At 38.6% G+C, this 15308-nt stretch overlaps 1 protein-coding gene across 1 annotated transcript in view; it reads left to right on the top strand.

Moving 5' to 3' along the window:
• The first annotated feature begins 11752 nt into the window (after window positions 1-11752).
• Window positions 11753-15308, top strand: part of LOC103608523 — an 8108-nt gene continuing 4552 nt past the window's right edge. Inside the window, exons 1-2 of the mRNA XM_008592950.1 lie at window positions 11753-12102; window positions 12214-12405. Of these exons, the coding sequence (XP_008591172.1) occupies window positions 11753-12102; window positions 12214-12405 (542 nt within the window). The remainder of the gene's footprint in view (window positions 12103-12213; window positions 12406-15308) is intronic.

The following is a 15308-nucleotide window of genomic DNA, read 5'->3' as shown; positions in this document are numbered from 1 at the left end:
TTGTTGTTGTTGTTGTTGTTGTTGTTGTTGTTTGTTTTTTGTGTGTGTGTGAGTGTATGTGTGTATGTGTGTGAATTGATTCATTCACCTTTAGCTCTCTCCAATAAGTGAAAACATGTGGTATTTCTTTTTCTCTGTCTGACTCGTTTCACTCAATATTATTCTCTCAAGGTCCATCCATGTTGTTGCAAATGGCAGTATTTCATTCGTTTTTATAGCTGAGTAGTATTCCATTGTGTAGATATACCACATTTTCCGTATCCACTCATCTGATGATGGACATTTGGGCTGGTTCCAACTCTTAGCTATTGTAAAGAGTGCTGCAATGAACATTGGGGAACAGGTATCCCTTCGGCAAGATGATTTCCATTTGCTAGTATCTTGTTGAATGTTTTTGCATGTCTGTTCATCAGAGATATTGACCTGTAATTTTCTTTTCTTGTAGAGTGCTTGTCGGCTTTGACATTGGGGTAATGCTGGCCTCATAAAATGAGCTTGGAAGTGTTCCTATACATGTAACCCTCCTCGCTGATTCCCTTCTCTTCGAGGAGTTCACTTGCCCTCCCTTCTCTTCCAAATGGTTGCGCCTGGGAGCCTTAGCTTTTGATGCTGTGAGGGACTTCACATCCTCACCCAAAGTTTGTGTGCGCTACTGCCACCTTGTGGTCATATCTTTTTTCTTGATCAGCCCAGAAATCCCTTGAACAACTCATTTTCTAGGTAGCTCTAGTTAACAAATAACCTAGATCCCACTGGATAGCTGTACAATTACCTCATTATTAGAACAAGGAAATAAGAATTGAGACATGAGATGATTGTTGTCTTCAGCTTGCCGATTTGGAGTGGTTATGCTAGTTATCACCAGCTATCTATAGTTAACTAATCATCTATGTCCCTCTACATATCTATAGTACCAACTCATTATTTCAAAAAAATATACAAGAGTTTAGATTTGAGAGGAATGTCTTTTTTAGCTTCCCAACATTAACAGGAATTAGCAGTTATCTCTAGATATCTCCTGTAGACTAGTTACCTATGTACCACTATTTATCTCAGATTTATGAGTTCTTTCAACATGAAATTAGGTTAGATTGAGAAGGACCTGTTTTGCAACTCAAGATTCAATTGCTTTTACAAGTATTCTTTAGGTACTTAATTACCTAAGTACCATTATTTATCTGTATTATTAACTTGTTAATCCATAAGGAAAAAAAGAATTTAGAGTCCAGAAGAACCTGCATTTCAGCTCCTAACTTCAACTACTTTTTCTACATGTATTTATCTATCTCTAAGTAACTACACACCTAGAGCCACTATTTATAGCACAAAACCATGATTCCAGCAAGAATTAAGCCTAATATTGTTTTGAAAATATACATAACATAAAATGTACCATTTTAACCATTTTTAAGTGTACAATTCAATGGCATTAATTACATTAACATTGTTGTGCAACCATCACCACCATTCATCTCCAGAACTTTTTCACTTTCCCCAAATGAAACTTCATACCCACTAAACAGTAAGTCCCTGATACTCCCTCCCTCAGCTTCTAGGAACCACCATTCTACTTTCTGTCTTTATGAATTTGACTACTCTACAATGGGATTATACAGTATTTGTCCTTTTGTGTCTGGCTTATTTCTCTTAGCATGTCTTCAAGGTTCATCCATGTTGTAGTATGTAACAGAATTTCATTCATTTTTAAGGCTGATTAATATTTCATTCTATGTACATATCACATTGTGTTTATCCGGTTATCCATCAAGGTATACATGGGTTGCTTTCACTATTGGCTATTGTGAATAATGCTGCTATGAACATGGGTGTACAAATATATGCTCAAGTCCCTGCTTTCAATTCTTTTGTGTATACACCTAGGAATGGAATCTCTGGATCATATGATAATTCCATGTTTAAGTTTTTGAGGAACCACCGTACTGTTTTCTACAGCAGCTGCACCATTTCACATTCGGTGTTCCAGTTTTCCGCATCCTCACTAACTCCTGCTATTTTCTGTTTTGTTGATAATAGCCATGCTAATAGGTGTGAGGCAGTATCTCACTGTGGATTTGATTAAGACTAACATTTTAAGAGGATGTTTTTAGCCCTCTAGCTTCAAATATTTTTTCTGCTATTATATGGTAATCTCTATTTAAATCTTACCTAAATAAATTTCGTTATCTGCACTACCAATTGAATATTCAAAACTAAGAAATGAGCATTGAGAAGAATGTGTTTCCCAGCTTCCTAGATTCAAATAATTATTCTAGATATATGGTAAACTAGATATCTGGTTACTATACTTATCTGTAGTACTGATGCATCATTTCAGTGAGAAATAAGAACTTTATTTTTTTTTTTTATTTATTTTATTTGTTTATTTATTTATTTATTTATTTTTGTCGATATACAATGTGGTTGATTATAAAAGATTGTGGCTTCCACAGTCTGGCTATACCTATTTATCTGCAGTTGTTTGTAGTTAGCTAGTTACTGAGTTTGCAGTAGTTATCCATAGTACTAAATTTTTATTCCCATAAGAGATAAGAATTGGGGTAGTGAAAAATGGCTTTTCAGCCTCTGGATTCGAACAGATATCCTAGTTATCTTAGCTATCCCTCTCTCTTCTGAAGCTGGGACATCCATCTTCTCCTGCCCTCAGACAGCAGAGCACCAGGTTCTTAAGGCTTTGGACTCCAAAACTTATACAAGTGGCCCCCCTTTCTCAGTCCTCCAGCTCAGACTGAGAGTTACACCATTGGCTCCTTTGTCCTCAGGCCTTCGGACTCACATTGGATTATCCCACCTGTTTCTCTGGCTCTCCAGCTTGCAGATGGCAGGTTGTGGAACTTCTTAGCCTCCATAATCATGTGAGCCAACTCCCATAATAAATCTCTTCTTATATATTTATATATATCCTATTGGTTCTGTTTCTCTGGAGAATCCTGACTAATACACCTACTACCAATAGATATCTATAATTCTAACTCATTATTAAAATAATAATTAATATTTAGTGGTGAGAAGAATGGTTTTTCAGATTTCTGTCTTCAAATTAATGTCGTTGGTATATCTAGTTACTTCTAAATAAATAAATAGGGACCTCCACTTATCAATAATATTAACACTTTATCATTAAAAAAAATTAGATTTGAGAATAATGTTTTATTCTTATTTATTATTCTTGTTTATTATTTAAGACTATTGTTTATATTAATAATAATTAACATTATAATTTTTATAAATAACCTACTGTTTTATTCTTTATTAAATTTCTGTTCTCAAATATTTATTCTGGTTACATCTTATTACCTAGGTATCACTACATAACCATTCTAGTCACTCATTATTCCACAAATAATAAGAATTTAGTTCTGAAAAATTGCGTTTCCAGGTTTTGGGCTTCTACAAGTTTTTCTGCTTCTCTCTACTCATTTCTACTCATCTAGATCCCTATGGACACCTAGTTATTTGTAGTATTAGTCCATCACTCCAATGAGAAATAAGGTAGAGTTGAGAAAAATATGTTTCCAACTCCCTGGATTCAACTAATTTTTCTACTTATCACAAATGATCTGTAGTTTATTCATTTCCTAGGTACTACCAATTATCTATAGTATTAACACATTATGCCAATACAAAATAGCATTTCAGAGTTAAAAAAAAAAAACATTTTGGGGCTTCCTGGCTTACACTAGTCATTTTAGTTATCTCCAAATATCTCTATATGTCTAGTTTTTTAGGTACCAACACTTACCTATAGATCTAAGGAAAATTTCCAGCAAGGAGCAAGAACATAGTACTATATGACTGTTTTTCGCCCTTCAGGCTTCAAACACTTGCTGTAATCCTCTCCAGTTACTTCTAGGTAAGTGATAAAATAGACATCATCAGCTATTTATAGCACTAACTCATTATCATAATAGGAAATAAGAAGTTAGAGTTGTGAATTATGATTTTTCAACTTCATGATTTCAATTTTTTCTGCTTGTTTCTAGTCAAATCTATTTCACTACTGATGTAGGCGCCACCAGGTGTCCATAGTAAACTCATTATTTCACACAAAAAATAGGGATTTGGATGTGTGAAGGTTGTGCTTTCAAGCTTCTAGGCTTCTCTGTTTTTCTAATTATCTCCAGTTCAGTAGTTACCTAGGTACCAATAGTTATACAGAACTACCCTATTATGCTAAGAAGAAATAAAAAGTTATTTATGAGAAGAATGTTTTCTCAACTCTCCAGCTTCATTTCCATATCAATAGTTATATCCAATTAACTAGTTTCCTGGGCACAAGTAGTTTTATATAGTACTAACTCATTATTCCAACAATAGATAGGACTGTAGGACCAAGCAGAATATTTATTCAGCTTACTGGATTGACCCAGTTTTCTTCAGCAAGTAAAAAGAATTTAGAGTTGAAAAGAATGTGATTCACAGCTTCCTGCCTTCAACTAGGTAGTCTTGTTTTCTCTGGTTATTTCTAGTTAAGTAATTAATTACAAAGGTATAATTGAATGTGTATTAGGTACTAGTAGTAACTAATTATTCCAAAGATAAAGAGAATTTACAGTTGACAATGTTGTGTTCTATTTGTTTAGATCCCCAGCTTTAACTAATTTTTCTACTCATGTTTAGTCATCCATAGTTAACCAAATGACTACTACTAGTTATCTGTAGTAATTCAAAAAGTTTTAGAAAAGAGAAATACTTTTTTGTTGTTTTGGGGGGCAGCAAGTAGTTTTCCAGTTATTTCTAATTATTTATATTTATCTATATCTAGTTAAATGTTTACCTATGTATCACTAGCTATTTAGTACCTTACTTCAAGTACCTCCAAGAAGAAATAAGAAGTTGTACTTAAGGAAAATGTATTTTTCAACATCCTGGCTCCAATTAGTTTCTAGTTATTTCCAGTTGTTTCTAGATAAGTAGTTAACTAAGTAACACTAGTTATATATAATACTACTGTATTACTTCAATGAGAAATAAAAAGTTATGTTGAAAAAATGTGTTTTTTAGCTTCCTGCCTTCAACTAGTTCAGGTTATATCCAATTATCTCTATATAAAATTTATCTCACTATTCTAGCTATTCGCAGCACTATTTTCACATTCCAAAAAGAAATAAAAATAAAGATTTTAGAGATAAAAAGCATCAATTTTTCAGCTTTGGGGCTTTAGGTAGTTTTCCGGCTAATTCTAATTATCTCTAGTTAAATAGTTACATAGCTACCACTAGTTATCTATATTTCCAATACCTTATGTCAAGAAGAAATAAAATTTAAATTTAAGAAGAATGAGTTTCCAACATTCTAGCTCCAAATATGTTTTCTATTTATTTCTAGTATCTCTAGATATGTACTTACCTAGATATCACATATTATCTATATTACTAACAAGTTTTTTAAACAAGAACTACGAAGTTGGATTTGAGAAAAAATGTGTTTAACAGCATCCTGCCTTCACATACTCACTCTAGTTATATCTAATTATCTCTGTAAGTCTTACGTAAGTTATCTCTATTTATAGCACTACTTCCACATTACGAAAGCTATAAATATTTAGATGTGAGAAGAATGGGTTTTTCAAAATCTTAAATTCAACCAGTACATCTAGTTGCATCTAGTTACCTCTGATAAATTGTTACCTAGGTGTGACTAATTACATATTGGGCTAATTTATTAATTCAAGATATGAAAATTCAGATGTGAGAAAAATTTGTTTTCTTTTTCCTTGCCTCAAGCCATGATTGCTTTATATCTCCAGTTAAGTAGGTAGTTATCTAGTTATTAGTAGTTATCTCTACTATTAACTCGTTTTTCCAACAAGCAATAAGAAGTTAGTGTGAGAAAAATGTGTTTAGAATTCCCTAGATTTCTTAGTTACATCTAGTCAAGTCTAATAAAGTAGTTAACCTAGGTACTAATATTTATATACAGTATTAACATTTTATTCCAAAATGAAATATGAACTTACAGTTGAGAGAAAGGTGTTTTTCAGGTTGGTGAGCTTAAATTATTTTTCTGGTTTTCTCTAATTATCTCTAATTTTAAAATTACTTAAATTCCACTAGATACCTCTTCAATTAACTCATTCCAAGAATGAAATAAGAATATAGACATGAGATGATTGTGATTTTTCAGCCTCTTGCCTTTAACTAGTTTCTCTAGTTATCACTAGTTATATTTAGCTAATTATCTAGATACCACTACATATCTATGGTACTAACTTTTATTTCAATAGGAAATAAGAATTTAAATTTGTGAAGAATGTCCTTTTCTGTTTTCTGACTTCAACTGATATTCCTGGTTATCTCTGTATATCTCATATAAACTACCTAGGGTCCCACTGGCCATCTCTTGGACATATGAATTATTTCATCATGAGATAAGAAGTTAGACTGAGAAGAGTGTATTTTCCAATTCCTGGTTTCAACTAGGCATTCTAATACTCTTTAGTTAATTAGTTACCTAAGTACCATTATTCATCTACAGTACTAACTCGTTAATCCAAGTGGAAAAATGAAGGTGGAGTCTAGAAGAAACTTTATTTCAGCTTCTTACCTCAACTACTTATTCTAGATATCTTTAGCCATCTATGTAAATAACACCTAGGTGTCGGTATTTATCTATAATATCAACATCCTATTCCAACAAGAATTCAGACTAACATTTGAGAAGAATTTTTGTAGCCTTCTGGCTTCAACTATTTGTTCTGCTTTTATCTCGGTATCTCTATTTAACTCCTACCCAACTTCGTTTAGTTATCTACATTACTAACTCCAGCTTAAAATAAAAATGAGAATTGAGAATTGAGAAAAGTGTGTTTTCCAGCTTCCCATATTCAAAGTTTCTCTAGATATCTAGAAAACTGGCTATCCCTAATTATCTATACTACTGATACATTATTTCCACCAGAAATAAGAATTTTTTGTTGAGAAGACTGTGGATCCACATTCTTGCTTCAACTCGTTATCTGTAGTTAACTAGTTAACCTGTTATTACTAGTTATCCATAGTACAAAGTCATTATTCTAACACAAGATAAGATTCATGGTGATGAAGAACAGTTTTTCAACCTCTGGATTCAAATAGATTTTCTGGTTATCTCTAGCTATTCCTAGTAAACTAGTTACCTAGGTACCATATTTTTCTATAGCATTAACACATGATTGCAGCAACAACTAAACTTAGTGTTAAGAAGAATGTTTTTTACAACTTCCTGGCTCCAAATTATTGTTCTAGGTATACTAATTCCCTCTAATTAAATAAATAAATCGGTACCACTACTTATCAATAATACTGCCTTGTTATTGTCTTAAAAATGAAATACCAAGGTCAAGTGTTTGGATCACCATACTGGCCAGGCACCAATAGATAGATGGATGGATGGATAGATAGATAGAAAGAAAGAAAGAAAGATAGATAAAGGTTAGAATTAAGAATATGTCTTTATTAACTTCCTGGTGTCAAATATTCATTCTGGTAATTTCTAGTCACCTTTATTTAACTAATTACCTACGCAACACTAGATAACTGCACTATTCACTCATTTATTCCACTATAGTAAGAATTTAGATGTGAGAAAAAATGTGTTTCCCAGATTTTGGGCCCCTATGTGTTTTTTTATTTATCTCTACTTATGTCTAGTTAACTAGTTCCCTAGGTACCCCCAGTTACCTGTAGTATTAACTCTTCAGCAGAAATTAGAAGGTAGAGTCTGTTATCTCTAGTTAACTAATTTCATCTCCCTGGATACAACTAATTATTCCAGTTATCACAGGCTATCTGCAGTTTACTTTTTCCCTAGGTACCATGACTTACCTATCATATTAACACATTACTACCAACAAGAAATATGTGAGAGTTGAGAAAAGTGATTTTGGCTTCCTGCCTTATGCTGGTCATTTGAGCATAAGATATAATCTACATAGCATAGATATAACCTTTTGATTTCAAATACAAATTCTAATTATCTCTAGTTAGCTAATTAAAGAGGTATCACCTTGGGCTGGCCAGTTAGCTCAGCTGGTTAGAGCACAGCCTTATAACCCCAAGGTTACAAGCTCGGATCCCCCGTACTGGACAGCTGCAAAGAAAAATAAATAAGTAAGTAGGTATCACCAGCTATCTATAGTATTAACTCATTATCCTAACAAGAAATAGGAAGTTAGAGTGGTAAATCATGATTTTTCAACTTCATGGCTTCAAATATTTTTCCTAATTATTTCTAGTTAACTCAAATTTACTATCAGCCTAGATACCACTAGATATCTATAGTACAAACTTATTTTATCAAGGAAAGACAAGAATTTAGACTTGTCGAGGATTGCTTTCCAGGTTCCAGTCTTCTCTGAATTTTTGTAGTTGTCTCTAGTTCACTAGTTTTCTATGTATCCCTAGTTATATAGAACTAACTCATTATGTTAACAAGAAATATTAAGTTGGTTATGGTAAGAATGAGATCTCCACTCTCTGGCTTCATCTGCATATCTCTAGTGATCACCAATTAATTAGTTTCCTGTATCTGAGCAGTTCTATAGTACTAATTCATTATCCCAACAATAGACAAGAATGTAGTGTTGATAAGAATTGTTATTCAGCTTCCTAAATCCAACCACTTTTCTTTAGCATCCTGTTTTCAACTCATTATTCTGGATATCACCATTTATCCCTTGGTTATTAATGCCTGAGGAACCACTAGATAGCTATGGCACTAATTTGCTAGTCAAACAAGCAAAGAGAATTTTGAGTTGAAAAAATACTTTTATCTCTGGTTACCTCTAGTTAACTAATTACAGAAGTACAATAATAATAGCATATAGCAGAATAGCAAACATCATTGAACATGTCCTCTGTGTCAGGGATAGTACTCAGAGGATAGGTCCAGGTCCCACATTTCCCAAGCAGGTGACTGTGAGCATGCTAATGTCTCTGTGACTCAATAAGATCACCTGTAAAATGAGGATAATAACAGACCTATGTCCATAGGGTTGTTAAGAGGATTAAATGTGTTAATATAAACAAATCACTTAGACCATTGCCTAAATAACAGTAAGAAACAGGTGTGAGCTACTATTATTATCATCTCAATCTTTTTTTGTTTGTTTGTTTTTTGACCGGTAAGAGCATCGCAACCCTCAGCACAGTGTTGTCTGCACCAGACTCAGCCAGTGAGCATACCGGACATCCCTACATAGGATCCGAACCCGCAGCCTCGGCGCTACCAGCGCCACACTCTCCTGAGTGAGCCACGGGGCGGCCCTTATCATCTCAATCTTGACAACACCCCCATGAGGTAGGTACTATTATTACCTATTTTACACAGAACTGAAACACAGGAAGAAAAAGCAACTCACCAGGTTAACCAGCCAGCAATAGACAAGCAAAGCCATGATGCATGTGCCAGCAATCTGGCTCCAGGGTCCCTGCCCTCGTAAATCTGGGACATCAAATCCGTAATTCATGCCTATTTTTACTTGGATGAAGCTCAATTAGGTATGTAATGTTTCCAAGAAGTGAATCAATTTAACTAAAAATTTTAAGTAAACACTATTTTGGCTGGTGCCCAGATAGGCAACACTCACCAAAGGGCACATGAATGACTGAAGTTTAGAAAGCACTGGAGTAAATCTTGGAAATCTCAGATGTGGGAGACCACATGACTCAAATTTTGACAGATGTCCTAGCTAGGCTAATGCACACCATGATTAACACCACTGTAGGCCTCTCATGTAATAACTGACCTCAGGCCAAAATTCATCACAGAGTATCTAGCAATGAGAGGGGGAGTCCTGCAGAACCCAGCAAAAGCCAGCCTGAGGAGGAAACATCTTGGTTAAAGTCAGGGAGAGACTGTGGAGGTGAAATCACTTGACAGCTTTTTGGAGTGAATTGGTCCTACAGCTGGTTTCATACCCACCCTCTGGGAACATGAGGCAGGAGGAACTTATCCGTATCCGTTAAGTCCTTACCCTATCTGTAGGCTAGGTGAGTAGGGTCTACCATACTTTTAAAGGCCTATGAAAATAGTTTAATTTATTTGATTAAGTGGGTCTGATAACAATGGTGGTTATGAAGGTAAAAATAGGATAAATAATGTACATTGTCAAGCACAGGACCCATTATTAAGGAGCTATTCTCAATATTCAGGATACTAACTCGTCCCAAGGCACCTGCAAAACACTTCTTGACGGGAAAAACATAGAGCACCCCTGTTTTAGTCCGTTTTGTGTTGCTATAACAGAAATACCTGAGACTGGGTAAATTTATAAAGGAAAGAGGTTTATTTGGCTTACGATTCTGGGACAGCTGCATCTGGCACGGGCTTCAGGCTGCTTCTACTCATGGCAGAAAGTGGCAGGCAGCCGGCGGGTGCAAGCAGATCACATGGTGAGAGGAAGCAAGAGAGAGAGAGAAGGTGCCAGGGTCTTTTTAAGCAACAAGCTCTCCCGGGAACTAATAGAGCGAGAACTCACTCATTAATCCCCTCTACCCCAGGGAGAGCATTAATCCATTCATGAGGGATCCGCCCCCATGACTCAATCAGTTTCCAACACTGCCACATTGGGGATCAGATTTCCACAGGAGTTTTGGAGGGGACGACACATCCAAACTCCATCAACCCTCACCACCCTACCTACCCGGGCTCTTTTTTATTTGACATTTATCAGTGAGGAGCAAGAGCTCAAGAAGATATTCTAGACAAAGAGTGGGAAAGAAAGAGGAGGAGGAGGAAGAGAAGGGGAAGGAAGAGGGAAAAAACGACAAGGGGGAGGAGAAGGGGAAAGCGGGAATTAACCCAAGTCCACAGCACCCACCCACCACACCCAACACGTGCGCTTCTGTGGAGGGCCTGCAGCCAGAGCCCGGGCGGGGCATGGCATAGCAGAGTTACACGCTCCACAGTCGCGTCCAGAGCCCAAGAAAGGGCCACGTGCAGTGTAAGCTTTCTTGGATGCAGTAAACACTGGGCAGGGTTCTGCAGTTGTTCTCTGACGTGGGTCCTGCGCTTGTACCCTGACGTGGAGTACTTGGAGCTTTCACAAGGGGAGTGCTGGGTTTCTTGCCTCTGTACACGCAGAGTGCTCTGCAAACCCAGCCCCAAGCTCCCGCTCCCGGGGCCCCCTGGAGAGCACAGTGCGTTCAGTTTTCAGTACGTGGTCGCAAAAACCTAGTAAGTAGTTTCCGACCTAACCATTTTATGTTAATTACTACTAGTCCGATTCGCCGACTTTGAGTGCGAACGGAACGGAACCAGAGTCCCACCCATTAGTTGCCAAATTCCCGGTTTCCACTCCCCGCCACAGGTGTGTTCAGAGTGGTGTTCAGAGCCCACAACGCAAAGTGCACTGCCTTCGCTTCAGCACGCCTGGGCTGCTAGGGGCTCCTCGCCTTCTCCAGCTCTATCTCTGCGTCTCTGGCTCTGGAGGAGCGCAGGGCACCTTGTCATATGCCAACCAGCGTGCATCAGGGCTGGAGGGGAGATGTTCTCCAAGGGCCCCAGGGGCTAGCGTGAGGTCTCGCTCCTCTGCCGCTCCCCCTGCCCCATATCGGCCTGCACAATCCAGCACTGCCCCTTCCTCGGTGGGGAGTAGTCAGCTAAACTGCAAGATTTACTTCCGTTCCCCATACACGCACAACCGTACCAGCGCCCTTCCAGCAAGCACTCTCCTTACTTGATGGCCACGCCTTGGCCGCGTGCGATTCCCAGCAGGTCCGCACCGCCACACACACCGCAACTGGAGACCAGAATGGCAGTCGCCTACCCGGCGTTGAACCGGCGACAGACAGGCTGTAACCCCCACCAGGCGCTAAAAAGAAGGACCCCAGCGCAGAGTCCGCGGAGGCGCACAGCTTCATCGACAGCACTCAGCGCGGAGCCTCCTCACGGGTGCAGGCACGATGACACCGGCTACCGCAGCCTGGGAGGCTGGCCCGGGACACGGGCTTCGGCGAACTCCAGGAGACGAACTTTCCCAGGGAGAAGGGAGTGGACCGGCCGCTGCTGCGCGGCCTTCGCCTCCCTCCGCCCACACACGCTGGGCTCTAAGGCCCTGATCTCTCCCTTTGGCTTTCCTCCTTTCCAGATGCGAAGTCTACCGTGACCTCGGAGACCGTGGCGAGAGGAGACGACCAGGAGAAAATACTGTCTGAACCTGGGCAGCAAAAGAAGGGCACGTTGCGGGGAGCTCCTGGCCCCATGAACAACGAGAACCACGAGGGGTGGAGGCGGCGACCAGGAGCTGGGACGACAGCAGCCGGATGAGCCAGCCCACGGAGCCACCGAGGGTTTGCAACCCCGGGACCCGCAGCATAGCTTCTGCGGCAACAAGTTCAGCCGGTTGCAACTGCACAAACTGGAGAGTGTTTTCCAACGCGCTCAATACCCCGACGTGTTCACAGGGTAAGCGGCTTGCTCTGGGCTCTCTCCCAAGTCTCCTCTCCCCTCCAGAGTCAAAAGTTACCTGGGAGGCTCGAGGCCACTGCAGTCAGCCCGCCCTTGAGCTCTGGGGTGGGGACAATGCCTACTGGGCATCGAGGTACACATTTTCACGCAGTATGTAAATTAATCAAGTCAGGAAGCTTTGTGAACTTTCAAGAGAAGAGAACGCAACTGAGGTTACCAGAGGTGGGAAAGGGGGAGGTAAAGGGGGGTAAGGGAGGAATTGGTAAAGGGCCACGAAAATTGACTACTTTGTATAATGTTGAATATACTAATTATCCTGATTTGAACATCACACATTGAATACAGGTATTGATATACAATGCTGTATCCCACAGATATGTGCAATCAACTATGTTCCAATTAAAAATAAAAGGAGACTTTGGCTGCACTCTTGTTTATGTAACTAACACTTTATTGAAGTCAGGATTAACATCAGGGTGAGGCGAGTGAGGCAGATAGGGTCAGATCTTGCTTTTATTTAAGAAAAAAATTTAGGTCCCACTTATGAGTGAGGACGTGGTATATTTAAATTTGTGATAATTTTGTCAACGTGGAATTTCTTCATTAGTCTTGACTTTTTAAATGCTGCATTAAAAATTATTGATTTTGAATCCTGAGGGTTTTTTTAGCGCCCACTTAAATTCTGCACACAAAGGAAACCTGTCCCTAAAGCAAGCCCGTAGCTGGGTATTGTAGAAATTATAGCTGGGAGGATAGAAATTTTAAAACGCGCATGAAATGTATATCCGTATATTTTATTTCATCTGCAAGTCCAAATACTGAACCTTTGCAGTTTTCTCCCCTCAGAAAGGAGCTTGCAATATGCATGGATATGACTGAAGCCAGAGTGCAGGTCACTAAACCTGAAATAAGCAATTTGGCAGGGCAGCCATTCTAAATCCTGCTTCAGGGCTTAGACACCTTTGTCCTGGACGTTGTCACTTTGGTGTGTTTTTGTGGCCTTTTCCATGTTTGTGAAAAATGGGATAAGTAAACCTCAGTTTGTGGAAATTTCCCATTACCAGAGGGAACATGATTTCCTGGTGGAAAAAAATTTTTAAAGAACCAAACTGCTACTTTTACTCCTTGTAAAAAAAAAAAAAAAAAAAAACGGAATATAAATAAAGTCTGATTCCATCTAACACTGGTATCCTTTAGGGAGCACTTCTGTGTAGAGTCACGTTGGGGCTCAGTCTAACCTAGGAAGTATGCAAATTAATGCACCAAGGAGCTAAGTTCTGAGAGGGTTCAACTGTATTAAATTATTTAAAATATTTAAACCAGGCATACACTCTTAGCTAAATGAGCGAATTTATAAATATTCAGGCATTGGGGTAAGGGAATAAATAATTCACACACAGAGAACACACTATATGAATAATGAATGTATGATTAGTTATGCTGAGACTGATGGGGGGAGATAGCTTAAAAGACCAAGTGCCTAGTTCTCCTGCTGTCGTTTTTAGTCTGTAGTAAGGCAGTGTAGAAAGTGGCAGCCCTACATTTTAATTTTTTTTTTTGATTCCTTAATGTGTCAGCCTGGAAATGTTGCTAAAATACACACATTTCGGTGGCGGAATGGGGGGAGAAGTTTTCCGAACTGGAAATTCATCTAAAAATTAGAACAAACAAGAATAATTTTGCATAAAGTTCCACTGACCTAATAGGAGTGAAAGGGTTAAAAATGAATTGCATAGGGCCGGCCCGGTGGCACACTGGATAGATATGGCACAAATATAATTCTATGAGTGAATATTCTCTTGAAGGATTTCTAACATCCAAGGATTTTTGTGTGTGTGTGTGTGGTACTATTTTAAAGAGGTGGATTTTGTGAAATTAGCCTGGTGGTGGGAATGGCTCCCAATTCGGACCAGATTCCTACCTGTGTTCATTTGAAATACTTTTTCATTTGCTCAGGTAGTCATGACTAATTTGTAGGTAATGGGATCAAAAGACCATAGAAAATCATAAGGTGTATTAACAGACTATTTTTAAAAACAAAATCCTGGAAGAGTTTATTAGCTTTGCTCCACAGTGCTTGTATGAGTGCAGTGATGGAAAGGAGCTATAGATCTGGTGGTGGTGAGTTTTAGTGAATTTGGACAGTTTGGCTAAATTTTCCTTAACTCTACAGGCTAAAATACCAAGGCAGCATCCAGGGCGTCAGCAACTCTCCTATTCCAGCTAGACAAGCCACAAACTCTCTGGGAACTTCATGACCAAGCCTTCCTTATCAGACCATCTTTTTAGCTCTCAAGAGGTTTGAGAGGATGAATGACCCCTTAGACATCCTTAGGGAAACCTGTTCAGAAATCCAGCCTTCTCCTATTGATTAGTTGCTTCGGACTGAAGATTAGCTTTTTATATAGGGGATCATTCCCCTGAATATGACTTTTAAAGGGGCCCCCTTTATTCCATGTTCAACTTCCCCCACAACGCGGGCAACAGTATCCCTGATAAGGAGAGAGCAGAGGAAGCTGGACACCTGATGGTCCGATGTCAGGATACTGACATTTCTTCATCCTGTTGCCAGGCATAGTATTAACAGTGGAGACTGCATGCAATTCATCAGCTAGACTTACATCCAAGAGCTGGGGGGAAAAAACCATTAAAGAATATTAAAGATGGGAGGAGAGAGAGGAAGCACTAAGTCTAGTCCCAAACTGAACTGAAGGGAAGGGGTTCAGTGTTAACTTAGCATCTCCCAGTGGAGTTTAATATCTCAATGGCACAAAGAGTTGCATACTCTCTCCTTTTGAAAAGTTCAGTATATTATTGTGATTGCTGTGTCTTTCTTTTTTTTTTTTTTTTTTTTTTTTTTTTTTTTTTTTTTTTCCGGGGCTGGCACCCGCCCCCACCAC

Source organism: Galeopterus variegatus, unplaced genomic scaffold (assembly GCF_000696425.1).
Source record: "Galeopterus variegatus unplaced genomic scaffold, G_variegatus-3.0.2 Scaffold8523, whole genome shotgun sequence".
NCBI classification, from domain to species: domain Eukaryota; kingdom Metazoa; phylum Chordata; class Mammalia; order Dermoptera; family Cynocephalidae; genus Galeopterus; species Galeopterus variegatus.
This window is presented reverse-complemented; position numbering and strand designations above follow the sequence as displayed.